At 37.2% G+C, this 16,853-nt stretch overlaps 1 protein-coding gene across 1 annotated transcript in view; it reads right to left on the bottom strand.

Moving 5' to 3' along the window:
- Positions 1 to 1,989: 1,989 nt before the first annotated feature.
- efna3a (ephrin-A3a) overlaps positions 1,990 to 16,853 on the bottom strand; it is a 143,744-nt gene continuing 128,880 nt past the window's right edge. The window contains exon 5 of the mRNA XM_030146520.1: positions 1,990 to 4,490. Coding sequence (XP_030002380.1) covers positions 4,372 to 4,490 — 119 coding nt within the window. The 3' untranslated portion in view covers positions 1,990 to 4,371. The remainder of the gene's footprint in view (positions 4,491 to 16,853) is intronic.

Genomic DNA, 16,853 nt, shown 5'->3' on the forward strand with positions numbered 1-16,853 from the left:
CCAGACACACACACATATGCATACAGAGGCCACTTGGCTTTTATAATATAAATGACATTTAGGTTGACAGCAGATGCCAGTGTTACTTTCTAATTCTTTTTTTGATTGTTTGTTTTTGTTGTTATTTATCCCATGGTGTAGCTGTGAGGACTTACACCTCCCACTTGGCAGGGTCTAGGTTTGATTCCCCTTGGTACCACTGCTGTTCTGTGTTTCCTGTTTTCTCTTCCTGTGGGGGTTCCTCTGGGTCCTCTAGTTTCCCCTGGTATTAAAAACAGGTACATGTAGGTTAATTCTCCTGTCAGTGCCCCTGACCCAGGTACTGATGAAGATCTGGAGTTGGTCCCAGAGGGCCTGCAGTACCAGCTCACTGCTCCTAATGTGTACTAATGCTAATGCTAATGCTAGGTACTGTGTGGACTGGGATTGGTAATTTCCCTGCAGATCAAATGACTTTTAACATAACAAAAATACTCACCGTTAATTGCATTTTCTTACATTAACCCTCCGGTATCCTGTCCAGCAAGGCCCTTACTAAACACCAAGTGTGCCTTTTTCGCACACTTGTGGAATAATGTAAAAAAAAAATTAAAAAAATCATACAGTTTGTTTTTAATTCTTTTACACTTTTTTCTGTTTTGTCAACTTGAGCTGTAAATAAAAATACCAAATACTCAATCGTCACATTTTTTAACCCTTTAAATGCCGTGTTTGTAATGTAAACAAACTATTTTTTTGGATGTAAAAAACACAAAGAATAATTTTTTTTCAATATACTACATAAAAAGTGGATCACATGTTATTTGCTTTGACATATGTCAATGATTAACAGCAACATTGGTTAATTTGCATTATTATTTTTGGTGCTAGGTCAAATGTTCATAAATACTAGCATCTGTCATCAAGTGTACGAAAAATGCACACCTATGAATCAAACTATTAAATATTATATATTGATTTATTTTTCTGCTCTAATTTGATTTTATTTTTAGTAAATCAAGGTCAGCCCTAATCATACAAATCAAATGGAAGAAATAGTGCGTTTTAGGCACACTTGGGAGACAGATGCTAGTCTTGTAATTTTCTATTGTTTACAATGTGCAAATTTTAGTTGGTGGCCAGAATTTTAAAGATCATGCAACACTGAACAACTTTTGAATTCTAACCTTATTTAAATTGTGAAAAATAATATGAAGTTTTTTAAAACGAAGTGCCAAGTGTGCCTAAAAGGTGTACCCGGATACCAGAGGGTTAACATAGATTTAAACATACAAAAAACCTTTAACTAACCCATAAAGACCCAAACATCCACCAGCATCCTAAACTGTGAAGTAAATGTTTAATACCTGTTGATTCACTAATTCTGTCAATACATATAAATAACTGGTGTAAAATGCAGTTTGTCGTCTTTTCATGGTCATCAGATATGACCCATTTGGACGTTCAGAGGCCCCGTAGTTACCATGGAAACACTGTCATCTTCTACAACAATGATCCACTAATAAAACCCATGGAGTTTAACAAATGATAGTGGATAGAGACACTTGTTTTTATGTTCAGTTAATGATATATTTTACTGAAAAAGTCACTTTTTCTTCAGTTTTCTCTGTTTTTGATATAATAATCCTTCATTTTAATCTGAGCCTTTATGAACATCTATATTGTCATTGAATTAAATAAAGGAAAATACATGATTTACACTAAAAAACCACAAAATACAGAGAATAATATAATAAATGGCAATAAATCACTTAAGAAAAGTCAAATATAGAGGAAAAAACTATTTTGGAAGTGCCACAAAAGTAGCGCTGGGTCTTCATGGGTTAATATGTGACAGATAATTTGTTTCAACTGTCATAGGTACAGTAGAAGGATTTCTACACCTATAACAATACTGGGCGATACCAGCCAATTCCAATATATCAACGCATCCCTAGTTTTCACTCATTCTCCTGCTGTCTCTGCTGTGTATGAATAAAAACACAAAACTAAATTTGCAAAAACTTTTTAATTGGCAATGTTTTAATCATTCTTGGTTCAATTTACAGCTTTTTTATTCATTCTTGTCAAAGGTAAACACATTGCGTGTGGTTGTCTTCAACATTAGTAAATGCTTTTCGCCCACTTCCCAAACCCCGTAACGTAAACTAACATTACAGAAGAGCACATTCTCTCATACACACTTGCATATTCAGATCCTACAAATGACTCCTTAGTGGATACGAAATTTCTAAATGCCACATACTCGAAAGCGCGGACAAACACATTCTACATACATACGCACCCAAATGTGCACACATATGTTTTTTCTGTTGCTCGCTTTCTCCCTCCCACTCACACACAATCACACACACATACACCCAAGAAAGCAGACAGAGAAAGCCTCACACACACTCGCACACACTTTTACACAAACATTCCATAACCGCCATGTATTATAAATATACATTACAATGCAGACTCCTTTGTTTCATGAGTGCAGCACTTGAGGAATGCTGCCCTTCCATCAACATCGGCCCTGTCTGTGCATTCACAGTTGGTTTATGACAAGCTCTTCAGCAACATAATCTGGTTAGCTGTATCTGTTACATGAGAGTATGTCCCTACTGATTAGTCATAACCAATTACCTTCTCTTTGTCAGGCTGAATTACATCTGACTATTTATCTACATAAGCATATGCTGCGGTAAAAATTCCACTGTTTAAGAAAAAATAATAATAAAAAATGGCACAATAGCTTATTGAGCAAAGGCCTACAAATGCACACTAATAAATTAGGTAGATAAATAATATACTTTAATGTTAAAATAAATACATTTGAAAAGTAAATAAATTAAAAAAGCACACATTGTAATCTGATTAATGCCAGCCTACGTTGTCCTGTATTACAATATAAAAAAGTGAACTCTTTATTTGCACATTCACACGTGTTCGGGTTTTTTTTTGTTGTTGTTGTTGTTTTTTTATTCTTTTTGTGTTTTGTTTCATTTTTTTTGGTTTTGTTTTCTTGTTTTTTTTTAAAACAAAATGGCGGCAGCGTCACTTTGAGACTCAAAGCACAAATTCTCCTCAGGCACCTGCCGCACTCTGGCGACTGTATGGGGTCGTTTCCACGGTGACCATGACTGCTGTAATGGCCATCAGTACTGATTGGCTAGGAACCTCTGAAGTGGAAAAGGAACAGACGCGGGTTGTCTGGGATTAAAAGGGAAACTTGATGCCGAGAGAGGCTTGAGAGTTGTAAATTAGTGGTATTCTGAATGACTCCGCTGATTGCTGCGAGGGAGAAAGGTCTGACATCCGGAAAATCTACGCCAAGTGCTGAAGGTAAATGCATCGGAACAAAACACATATCTACCACATCTACCACATCTAAGTGCCGTCAAATTACTAGTCCAGGGTCTGTATTTTTCTAGGGTTGTTACAGTCTGAAGGCAGGAAATGCAGACAAAGGACTAGTTCTAAGAGGCACTCACTATCCGCTAAAAATGCAGGTTTTGCATCTGTACCTATCACAAAGCCAGGGGTATATTTGATGTTTGGTGAAAATGGATTCTTGAAAGGCCTGTGGATATCCTCACAAAGTCTCTCTCTTTTTTTGAGAAACACCTTGAATTCGTGTAACCAGCAATCCTTCACATCAATGTGAAAACATTCCTCAGTGTCCAGGACAATGGCGGCAGTTCTCATCATTGACTGATTATAGAAATATCCTGTGTAACCCAGGTAAGATCAGGACAGTTCCAGAGTCCGGCTTCTCCTCCTCACTAGATCAAAGTAAAATGTAATCCATCAGCATACTTGGTCCATAGTCCAAGGCCTAAAAATCCACTGCAAAGTCTACATTTGCTGCCCTCTTCAAAGCCCACACTTCCAAAAACCTTGCTTTCATCAGCCGAAGACAACTCTGCTTAAATTCCTCAGGTGACTGATATCCATGCTACGATAAAAGTGTGTAGTCTACATCCGCCTCCACAACTCCGCTTTCTCACTTCATAATTGGCTGCCAGACGTGATAACAGCACAGAAGTCTCATTCTGATGTTGGTCTCCATGTTGTGGTAAAAACACACCGGCATGAAATGTTCTGGTATTTGTATGACTATGATGTCCAAGACCAAAACACACAGGTGTAAATATGACAGCAAAAAGGCCTCTCCTTTTTTTTAAGTCTAGTAAGTTAAGTTCAAGTTTGTTTGTTTTTGTTTTTTGTTTTTTTTCTTTCTGTGACTTTGTATGTGGTTCTGCTGCGCCTCTAATCGACTCACTCCTGTGTTTCTCCAAGCTTTTCCATCCAAAACCATCATGGATACAAAGCCCTTTGGACAAGGCGGTCCAGCTATGTATGAGGTGTTGCTCTCGGTTACAGTCGCTAGGACAAAAGCACGGCAGACACGAGCAGCATCCCCACGGTGAGAAGAAGGCGGTCACGTGATGGGCTGCTGCCGCTGACACTTTTCTCCAGTTTGGGAACTTCGGGGTTAAATTCATCTGGGGAGAAAAAGAAAATAGGAATGTGAGGGGGAAAAAAGTGTGAAAGAGTGAGAGAGTGTGAGCTAGACAGAAGCAAATGAACCATTACTACATTATTAATTCATCAATCTAAAAGCAATGTGTGATGCATGCAAATTGTGTTTTTAACATATGTGGAGATAGAAACATGATGCAATTATCAACAAACCACCAATTATCATCAACACTGCTACATATGGCCATATCCCCCCAGGAAGGAAATTAAAAACACTTTTGTTTCTGATCTAGGTTTTTTTTCCACATATTCCTCTTTTCACACTAATGATGTTTTTATCCTGGAGGGATTTCAATCAAACAAAATTACTATAGCCTTGCCATTGATTAGACACAACAGAACATTAGCTGGAGGGGATAGACAGAGAAAGCACTGGGAGAACACGTTCTGTAATATTCAGTAAAAAGTGTATTATACTGAGTCATTATGCTCTGTCTCCAAAATAATGCCTCCCATTATATCTCCAGGGTTATTACATGTCAAAGTAAAGCAAAATAAACCATACAGAGCTGTGCTGCTTACACATCTATCATAACTTTTATAATATTCTAGGGCGGCAACAATGAGACCTTAGACAAACCTGTTTTTTGTTTTTTTCTTAGGTAACATTCTCAGTAAGTGTAGAACAAAGCAACAATTTCTTATTGATGTCAGGCACATTAACCCACATCAGAAACACATCAGGGCTTAAGAAGGAGTTTTAAGCCTTTAGATATGAAAAATGGATGGTACATTAGACAAACGGAAAGGTATTTTGTGTTTAAGAGCTTAAAGTCACACTAGAGATAAGGAAAAATCTTGTCTTTACGCAACAGATATATGTATATATTTGACAAATGTTCCCAAAAAAGTTTGTTTGTCTATTAAAATCCCATTACAGCACTTTAGCTTCTCATCTAATGTCCCAGTGCAGAAAAATGTTGGCCGACTAAGTCATCACAGACTTTTGACAGATCCTCCCCCATAAACTGGAGTTGGATTTATGAAACATTCTGTTTGAACGGGAAATGCATCAACTTAAGTAAGCAAGTCCGTTTATGTGACGCCGAAGTCTTTTTTGAAGCTTTTTAATGGTTACAAGTGTGGACTAAAAACCAGAGGTGATAAGAGATATACGATAAAGGCAACAACCACATGACAGCTGATGATCTGCGAATGTTCGGAATTCTGTTTGTGCCGTCTCTGTGTGTGAAAACCATCCAGTCACTCTGGTTTGTCCCGGTCATGTCCGTGTCCGAGTCATCCAACCTGGCTATTTTTGCTCTTGGTGAACATAAGGCATGTGTCTGCTGTGATGACACATGAGGCTGACGTTTACCTGGCGATGCACTGCAGTGAACTCACATAGAAACAGAATACAGAGGAAGAATATACACCAGTGCTGTCTGAGGTGGAGCTATCAGGTCACAGTCTGCACTTCAGCTGGTTCCATCAGATCGGTTCAAGAGGTAAAAAGTCCAGGCAGTGACCAACAACCGACCTTTTCCTTTTATTTATATTTTAATAGCATATACCTTATATATCGGAGGAAAAACTTTATTTTTATAGTTACTTTGCTCGAAAGTAAGAAAGAAAAAAAACCTAGATACTTGCACATAAGAAAAATGGGATTTTAAAACATTTCCCTGTGGTCTACATAAACTGTAAATGCTATGCTTGGGTCTGAATTCTTCATTAATTCAACTCTGCAGGTCCGTCTTCAACCCTGTTTCTGACTAATAACACCACAAAGGTCGTTTTGAGCACTGGCCTTTTAAATGCAAATGAGCCACTTTACACCCCGCCCCCTTCAGGTTGTTGGCTGTTATGCTCTGTCCTGTTCTGTTCAAGCAACAACTGAACATTTTAGGTAATCAGCTCAAAGTTTGGACATATGTTCAGTTTTACTACAACTGCTGCTGCTGACAAACAATTATGTTGTCCTTGTAGAAATGTTCGTCAGAAGTCTTGACCTTATATGTGCAAATGTTGTGACATAACTAGTTATAAAACGTAACAAATTAAGCAGGAATTAAAACAGGTTGTAGAAATCCACTCGATTTTTGCCGGAATGTATATAAAGACAGCTTTGCAGCACCTGGAGGGTTCAAATTCAAACTTTATGAACTATGAGGGTCCAAATACATAAATAAATAAACCAAAAACTAACAAAAGTAGGTTTAGCAAAATATGACCCCTTTAAGTAATAGTATTTTTTTCCAAAATAAACCCAACTTTGTCTTAATAAGGTATTCTATCCACAACCCCGATTCTGCTGTGTAAAATGTAATTAAAAGCAGGATGCAATGATTTTCAGTGCTTATAAACTCGTATTTCATTCGCAGTAGAATACAGAAAACAGCAAATCATTAAAATGGGAAGATTTTAAGGTAAAATGAGGAAATTTAGAATTTCATGGCAGCAATACATCGTCAAAAAAAGTTGGGACAGTGCAACAGAAGGTTGGAAGTGTAAATGGTGCAAAATGGAAACAGCTGGAGGAACATTTTGCAGCAACAGGTCAGTATGAAGTTTGGGTATAAAACAAGCATGTGTCAGATTTAAGTTTGATGTCGTTTAAACAAATAAGTTAATGCATCTTTTAGGAACTTCATATGTGTAAAAAAGTGCAAATACAACTATAAAAACAACATTCACCTATGATCATCCATCCATCCATCCATCCTGTACATGTGCATTTCTAAGAGTAATGCTTTCAAATGTAAAGGTAAAAAAAGTGTTCTTAGGAAATAAATAAGTAAATGAATGAACAAATAATTACTGGTAAATGCTAAAACACCCACATTAGCTCAGGCAGTCAAAAGTTTAATAGATGTCGGTGTAAAGCTGAACATTTTATTTTGATCAGTAACAAACTAAAACAACAGTTTGTACAATTTTCCACTTGAGCAGGGGTGTCAAACATAAGGAGGGATGAACTGAAGTGCAAAAATTACACTGAAGATATTAACAGTCAAGGGTGTCAAACTCATTTTAGTTCCACACTCCAAAATTGTAACACTATTATTCCTGTTTTGAAATGTTTTGTGCATTTGTACATCCATTGCGATCTGTAAGTTTTAATGCACATGTGGAAATGATAAATTGAGGCATATTTTTTGCTAAAATTGCATTTATTTTTCTAAAGAAATTACAAGTTTTTTGTGGTTATTCACATTATTTTTTGTGAAAGGATAGTTTACAAACATTTCCCATAATTTGATTTTACTTTTTTGCATTAAAACAAAGAGAAAAACTTGGAGTTGTCATTAATTATAAACTATTATTCTATTATTTTACTGGGATCATATTGGGCTGTATGTGGCTCCTGAACTAAAAATGACTTTGACACCCCTGCATTAGAAGGACAAGATGTGTTTCCTTACACTGCATGTAACATGTTTGGTCTTTTTTTCTAGTTTAACCCTTTCATGCATGAATTATGAGAACCTTAGTTGAGATTTTTTTCCTGAGTTTTTTAAATTCCTCTTTAGGCATAAAAAAACAAACAAAAAAAAAAAACAATGCGACTGAAATTTTTTTTATGAATTTATTTTTCATGAAGTTACAAAAATGTCCACTCAGCTGGACACCATGCATTTAATTTTTGAAGCGAAAAAAAAACCAACAACAAAAAAAACCAACATGTATTTAAAACTCATCAGAAAATGAAATATTGTGTGAAAACTATGGAATAAAAACATTTTTCATGCAACATTTTTGATGTTTTCTCACATTTTAACATACTCTACTAGTACTATAATATATAATACTATACTAGTTATTTCTAACTTCATGCAGATAAATGCAAAAAGACAGTAATGGTATGAATTGCAGTGTATGGGATGGTACATAAGTGTCCACTGTGTTGGCTGATATGCAACGAAAACAACAAAACCCATGAATATATGAGAAAACAGCTGCAGAATAACTGTCCATTGTAGTGACCACTATGCATGAAAGGGTTAAAGTCCGTTATTGTCTCTCGGTAGCCAGACTTCTAATCTAATCTTAAGAAAACCCAGCCTAATTTGCCTCCTACTGATAGATCTTTTGGTTGAATTGAAGAACATTTGCCTTCCTTCTCATGGGACTGCTGTTGCAATGTACTAATTTGTTTTGTGATATCTAATAAACCAGGATATTCGACAATAAGCACATCCTTAAAACTCAGCTATTTAGGAAGGACATCCTTGGAAGATGAATGTGGGGGACGTCTGGTGCCTGGGGCCATAACAAGAATATCAAAGGTCCACTGCATAACACCTAACATCACAGTACAATTGAGGGATGCAGCAATCAATTTCAGAGCCCACAATCTGGTTCAGTCTTGTCTGTATGGGGTGTAACAACAGACGAGCACACAGGGTAGCTCTTCTGTCCATGGTAAAGCGCCCAAGGCATTTACAGTGAGATAAGAAACATCAGCAGTAGACTGTCGATGAGTGGAAAAAGGTTGTCTGGTCTGATAAATCCTCTAGTGCTAACCCCGCCACAATGAAGGCAGACTCACAATGAGGAAGAAAACACCTATCCTGCAAAGTTACAGCTCTACAGGTCAGAGGGGGAGGTGTAACGATGTGCGATGCATCCAGTTCGCTTATAGTCTGTCTATTAATACCCTTGAATCAATGTCAGAGTATAGTCATGGAGTCAAAGTATGGCTTAGTATTGCACTACGCTCCTGAACATCATGCACTGCTGAAGAAAACAAGTACCTTAACCCTTTATTTGGAAAGTGACTATTTTCAGTCATTTCTGTAAACATTATAAGACAGTAGCAGCAACAGTTATAGTGAGGACAGTGATTTAACAGTCTCAGGTCCAATGTGGTCTGCAGGGTCTGTAAGGTCCACCTCTGTATGAACAGTGAGTGGACCTGCTTTGTTAGGTACCATGAAGTAATGGTACTAATACAGGGTGTCCCATAAGTCTCCACACAGGAAAAATAAACGTTTCTTGACATAAACCATTTTTATTTATATAATATGCTCTATATGACTGCCATTTTGTCGGGAACACATTTCAATGCGTGTCTGCTGAAGAACTATGAAGAAGAAATATAAAGAAATACATGTTAGAACCATATATGTATGGAACGTATTATGTCTCCTATGTATGGAGACTTATGGGACACCCTGTAGAAGTACAAGGTTCCTACGGGTTTCTACAAGTTAAATTTAAGACTTTTTAAGACCTTTTTAAAACTACTTTAATGTCATTTAATTTAATGCCCATTTCACGGTCATACTGGCAAAAATTTGTGACTCCTAAAGTTTAAGAAAATCTATTTATTTACTCCAACACCTTAATTCCCACCATTCTGAGTCATTTCTCACAGGGGGCTGGAAAATTATGCCATGTTTCCACTATATGGTACCAGCTCGACTCGACTGAACTCGGGTACCGCATACTATTCCTAGAGACCGTTTCCATTACAGGATACTACCGACTTTAGAGTACCTGGTCGTCATAGCAACACTGCGTATAACTAATCAAGCCCACGCTGAATCTTTTCATCGGCCACCAAGGAAAGAAATGTCTGAACCTCCTCGATTGACCACGGTATCATTTTGCAGGCTGTCATCATGGATTAGCCTACCGGTATATTTACTGTAAACTCTCTGACCAGTCAGTGGTCTGCAGTGTTTACACGTGACATTTTAGTATCTCTTCACCCGTTTTGGAACCTCGGCCAAGCAAGTACTAAAAAGTAGTACCGGGTGCCAGATTCCAGGTTCTTTCACGTAATGGAAATACAAAAAGGACGAGTAGAGTTGAGCTGAGCTGGTACTACGTAGTGGAAACGCGGCATTAGCCTAATTTCCAAATTTAAGTATAAATTGTCGGGTTGAAACGGTTGGAACTGAGCAGTAACGTTACTTTATTTGCAGTGTGGACATTTCCCAGACACATTTAAATACAACAGAGCAAACAAGTGTATGGCCACATAACTGAAGACCTACCATGTCACATTAAATATTTTTTAAAGACTTTTTTAAGGTATTGAAAGCAGATTTGTAAATTCAAGACTTTTAAGACTTTTTAAGACCCCTGAAGTCATGATGTTCAAAATGATAATGAGTATGTGGACAGGTGTCTGAATCAGCATTTATGTTGTTGTAATGTTCTAGAAGTGATGTTCTAATGGTCTACAACACACGTTCCTTTCATCTTACATGTGTTTTTCTTGTATTTTTTTTATAAATACTTCTTGGATTTTTCTTTTGTTTTTTTGCCACTTACGGGCAAGGAACCAAATATGGTAACTTCAATGACCTTGATTTTCTACATAGCAATAAAACATTGTGTAAAATTTTCACAAAAGTTATTAAGTCTTGTTATGTCCTGCAATAACACTCTAAGGTTAAATATATGGGGGCAGCTGTGGCCTAGAGGAGAGTCGGCATACGACTGAAGGGTTGCTGGTTCGATTCCATGGACTGGCAGAAAAAGTTGTTGGCTGATGTGCCCTTGAGCAAGGCACTCAACCCCCCATTTGCTCCCTGGCCGCCTGCTATCGCAAGCAGGTTTGCAGTTTGTGGTGTGTTCCTGCATGTTCTAGAGATGGGTTAAAAGCAGAGTGTGTGGTAAAAATGTACTATATACTGACAAAAAAGGATCTTAATAATAATAATAATAATAATAATAATAATAATAATAATAATACCTTTTATTTATAGGTGCCTTTCTTGGCACTCAAGGACATCGTACAGTGAAACAGTAAAACAGGAGAGTATAAACCAAGCAATAAAGCAGGGTAAAAAATAAAAGGCAGGTTAAAAAATTGGACAATGCAACTGTGTTAACAAAGAGAAAGAGGTCCTAAACAGATGCGTTTTGAGTCTGGATTTGAAGAGAGGGAGTGAAGTGGTGTTTCTGAGATCCGGTGGCAAGGAGTTCCAGAGTTGGTGGCGAGACGGGCAGAGGGAACAGTGAGGTGTATGGAGGAGGAAGATCTGAAGGTACGAGAGGGAGTGGCAACATGAAGAAGATCAGACAGATATGGAGGGGTGAGGTTATGGATGGCCTTGAATGTCATTAGAAGGATTTTAAATTCAATCCGGAACTTAACTGGGAGCCAGTGGAGCTGTTGGAGGATAGGAGTGATGTGGTGAGTGGAGGGGGTCTTGGTGATGATGTGAGCAGCAGAGTTCTGAACTAATTGAAGTTTATGGAGGGATTTGTGTATGAGACCAAAGAGGAGAGAGTTACAGTAATCTAGACGAGAATGTAATGTAATGTAATGTAATGTAATCTAATACTAGAAAAGCACTCGGAGAGCGCAGACCTCCGCCAAGGCAGATCAGTAATCCCCCAATCACCACCAACATTTAATAATTTGTTCCTTGTGACAGAATCAACATTTCCTGAAATTTTCATCCAAATCTATCCATAACTTTTTGAGTTATCTTGCACACACACAGACAGACAGACAGACAGACCAACACCGGCAAAAACATAACCTCCTTGGCAGAGGTAATAATCTAATCTATTTCTGGGAGTGCCCTGTAAAGGGTTAATGCTCCTGTCAAAGGAAAAAAGTTGAGCAGGAACGGTCATAGGAAGCATTACATGGGATAAAAATGCACTGACACTGTTCTCATTACAGCCTTTGGAACAGTGCATGAAATACACTCATGAAATTCAAAGCAATTCTCAACCCCAGTGATGTCAGCTTTAACACTGGAAGGCTTCTCGTCTCTTTATGAGCTGTTGCCACAGAGTGCGGCAGTTACCGGCGCCAAAAGCGCTTCGGCGTGTTTGTGGAAAAGGGCGTCAGTTCATCTGCTCGGCGGGAGTTTGGGTCGATTTGTGGGAAGACTAGGAGTGTGGGAAAATATTGACGCATGAATATAATGTGTTACTTCCTATTGCTATATGTCATCAATACACTGGTGTTGAATATCAATATTTTGCAGACGCAGACACTGAAACTGAGAATCTATGCGCTTTTTTTATACATAGTTACATCTCAGTTGACATTCTGTGAAAGTGGCACCACAATGTAATGAATAAACACACAATTCTTGCTTTATAGGAGTATTTTTCCATTGCAGATGATTTCCCTGGAATGTATAACACATCACGGAATCGCTGAATTGTTGTTCTCGTTACAGTGGGACGTGCATCATAATCGTATTGTGAGTTACTTTGTCATTCCTGGAAGGCTTCTCATCTGTGCAGGGTGTGAAAACAGAGTGTGTCTACTGTTAACAGCACTAAACAGAGCCGGATAGGGTGTCACTTCATCTGCTTATAGTCTACTTGTGTGAAGACAGTGTATGGTGCAATACGGCTAAATCTGCAAAACTGTGCAGATAACCAAGCATTTGGAACAGACAAATCAAGGTCCAACAGAGCAAAAAACCCCAAGTGATCAGACGGATTATATATTTTGTTCAAGGTAAAATCTAAAGTTAGTGCAGCAAAGGTCAGTATAACAGAAGAAAACCTGCAGCAAATATGGGAGGTAAGTAGGTAAAAGGATAATGAGGATGTCCTTCTGTAACCTATGCCAGAAGTTCGACAACATAAGACTGGGATGTAAATTTAAAGGTAAAATATGTAACATTTGGACATATTCATGTGCTTATGCGATGTTTGCGTTGGAATATGTGCAGCTAGGGTTTTCAGTCGAGTCCTCTACACATTAATCAGTTTACAGGCAGGAACGATACTTATTTTGAGATGTGTTCATAGTGCATTTCTAAAAGATGGTTGGTTTGTTGGTCTGTCCCGAGGAGAAACAACCTCGGCTCCCAAAATGAAGCCGATGCGGAGGTATCTTAACCCATAAAGACCCAGTGTTACTTTTATGGCAACTCCCAAATGTATTTTTCTCTCTATTTAACCTTTCTTAAGTGATTTATGCGGTGGCCCAGAGGTGTAACAGTCCAAAAAATTATCCACTGTACGGAAAAAGAGAACAGCCCAAAAAATTATCCACTAGCCCAAAAAATTATCCGCTACTGGAAAAAAAAAAAAAGAGAACAGTCCAAAAAATTATCCACTAGCCCAAAAACATATCCACTATAACAAAAAAAAAAAGAGAACAACCCAAAAAATTATCCACCAGCCCAAAAAATTATCCAGTATAAGAAAAAAAAGAGAACAGCCCCCAAAATTATCCACTAGCCCAAAAGTGTATCCGCTATAAGAAAAAAAAAAAAAAAAGAACATTCCAAAAAATGATCCACTATAAGAAAAAAAAAGAGAACGATCCAAAAAAAAATTATCCGCTATAAGAAAAAAAACAGAGAACAGTCCAAAAAAAAATGATCCACTAGCCCAAAAAATTATCCACTGTGAGATAAAAAAGAGAACTGTCCAAAAAATTATCCACTAGCCCAAAAAATTATCTGCTATAAGAAAAAAAAGAGAACGGTCCAAAGCTAGCAAGCCAGACCTTGAGCTAATGTGGCTAATGCTAATGAAGTAACCCACCGGAAGTGGAGGTTGGTGCACTACAAATAGTTATTTTAAAAATATATAGTGGATCATTTTTTGGGCTGTTGTCTTTTTTTTCTTACAGTGGCTAATTTTTTGGGCTGTTCTCTTTTTTTTTCTTATAGTGGATAATTTTTTGGGCTGTTGCACCTCTGGGCCACCATAGATTTATCACTACTTATTGTAATATGTTCCTCTTTATTTTTCTTTTTTTTTTTTTTTTAAGTGTAAATCATTTATTTTCCTATATTTAATCTACAGATTATGTAGATGTTCATAAAAGCTCACATTAAAGTTGAAGGTTATTATGTCAGAAACAGAGAAAACTGAAAAAAAAAAGTGACTTATTTTAGCAAAGATATCAATAAATGAACATAAAAATAAGCGTGTCCATCTACTGTTATTGATCCAACTCCATGGGTTTTACTGGTGGTTTTAGACCAAATGTATTTTTTTGTGGACACCTAACATTTCCTAAGAGCAATTTATTGGCATTAGTTAGCATCAGTTAGTATCAGATGCTAAACATCACTTGATTCAGGACAACATCAAGACTCATCTGTAACAGTTTTACATTTGCTTAGTCTGAGAATGGACACTTTTACCAGAAATTGTTAAAAAAAAAACTGCAGTAAAAATAGGATGTTTTATAGAAACGTTATTATTTCCATTTCCACTCTATTTAGAAAGCTATGTACTAATGTTTTAAACTTCCAAATGCATTTTTTGTGGACATCTAACGTTTCCTAAGAGCAATTTATTGGCTCAAATCAGGAAATTATGATGAATTAATTCTGCAGAGTATTAGGGTTTGAACACAGTCACTATGAAGTCTGCAAACAGGATCAATGTGTTACCACTGGCAAGGTGAGAAACTCCCTTTCACGAGACTTTTTAAAGAACGTGGACAGAATTACTGGTTAAAAAACCATTTTTGAGAAATAGCCATTTTAACCACAGATGACGTTCTTGGTTCTGAAGTTGACTGTAACATGACTTAGTTGCGCAACACTTTATGAAGTTACCCATTTTACCACATCGGTACGCTAGCGTTTAGCATTATTCCACCACTGACCTTTGCATTTGAATGTGACCCCTTGTACCTTTGTCCAAATATGGTCACTTCCAACTCAAAAACCTCAACATTGCAACATCCTAACATTGAATTTCTGGATCCAAAACCACAGTTGAGAAACCAATGTGAGACATCATGGTTCCTCTGTCCACGAATTATCAACAGTGTATGGTCTGACCCCATTATATTTAACTCAGACCCTGGACCGTTGTCATGTCTGACCTGTACTTTACTTTATTGAGTTTTTATAATTTATAGTATCAGTCAGCATCAGGTGCTAAACATCACTTGATTCAGGACAGCATCAAACTCATCTGTAACAGTTTTACATTTGCTTAGTCTGAGAATGGACACTTTTACCAGAAATTGTAAAAAAAAAAAAAAAACTGCAGTAAAAATAGGATATTTTATAGAAACGTTATTATTTCCATTTCCACTCTATTTAGAAAGCTATGTACTAATGTTTTAAACTTCCAAATGCATTTTTTGTGGACATCTAACGTTTCCTAAGAGCAATTTATTGGCTCAAATTAGGAAATTATGATGAATTAATTCTGCAGAGTATTAGGGTTTGAACACAGTCTCTATGAAGTCTGCAAACAGGATAAATGTGTTACCTCTGGCAAGGTGAGAAACTCCCTTTCACATGACTTTTTAAAGAACGAGGGCAGAATTAATTGTTAAAAAACATTTTTAGATATAGCCATTTTAGCCATGGACGATGTTCTTGGCTCTGGAGAATGAAAACACCACCTCAGCAATGCGATAACAGCAGGTGTTCACTTGGATAGACAAATTAAATAAAATTATTCTAATGGTCAGACATTGGAGATCAAGGTCACTATGACTTCATGTTTGTCTGTTCTGATCAATGAAATACTACATAAAACCCTTGAGGGAATTTCTCCAAAAATGAAAAAGAACCAAAAGAAAAGTAAAGGTTTTCATGAGACACTGAATGAAAAGTGTATAACAGATGAATAGTGGATGCATATTTATAATAAAAACTATGATTACTACATGTACATTTATCCAAAAATGTTATGTTTTCGATTAAATTAGTCATTTTCATTGTAAATCTCTGATCATTTAACTCCATCTCTATCACTGTTTCCTTTTTTACACGATCCCTTTGATGAGCACAGTCTATTCTTTCATATGAGCCAAAACACCAAAAATATAATATGTTATATAAAACTGAACAACCCTTAAAAAAAAAACAAAAAAAACTAAAAAACATGTCAAACCCAGAAAATGTGACGTAATAACAAAGCTAATAATAAAGTAACTGGGACGACAGCAAGTCCAAACATATGTGGAGGGAGACGGAGAGATTCGTTGAAGCGAAGCCAGTCTGTGGGCTGGTCTGGTCCTGAGGGTGAGTCAGTGAGTGGGTGTCCAGCGGTCAGCGGGGCCATCAGGGCCAGGAGTTTGTTTTTAAGTGTGTGTGTATGAGTGTGCATAAATCTGTGTGTCCTGATTTTGTTATTCCTCCAAATGTATTCAGCAAAATGCATCACAATGCTAGAGGCTATGATTTTTTATGATTCTCTGCCAGTGTGTGTGTGTGTGTGTTTTATATTAAATTCTACGTAAGCTGGAGCCTGAGTTACTGCTGAGCAATTCGCCCACTACTGAGCTTTTCTTTCTTTCTCTGCCCCTTCTCTCCGCACCCCCCCCACCCCCACTCTCTGGTTTTTATCTCTTTTTTTTGCCTGCTTCTCTCTGGTTTTCTGTCTTATCTGTCCCTCTTTCTCCTCTTACATTTCTTTTCTACTCCCCCCCCTCCAGTCTTTTTATCTCTCTGACTTTTTCAATCTCA

The sequence above is a fragment of the Sphaeramia orbicularis genome, chromosome 11 (assembly GCF_902148855.1).
Source record: "Sphaeramia orbicularis chromosome 11, fSphaOr1.1, whole genome shotgun sequence".
Lineage (NCBI taxonomy): Eukaryota > Metazoa > Chordata > Actinopteri > Kurtiformes > Apogonidae > Sphaeramia > Sphaeramia orbicularis.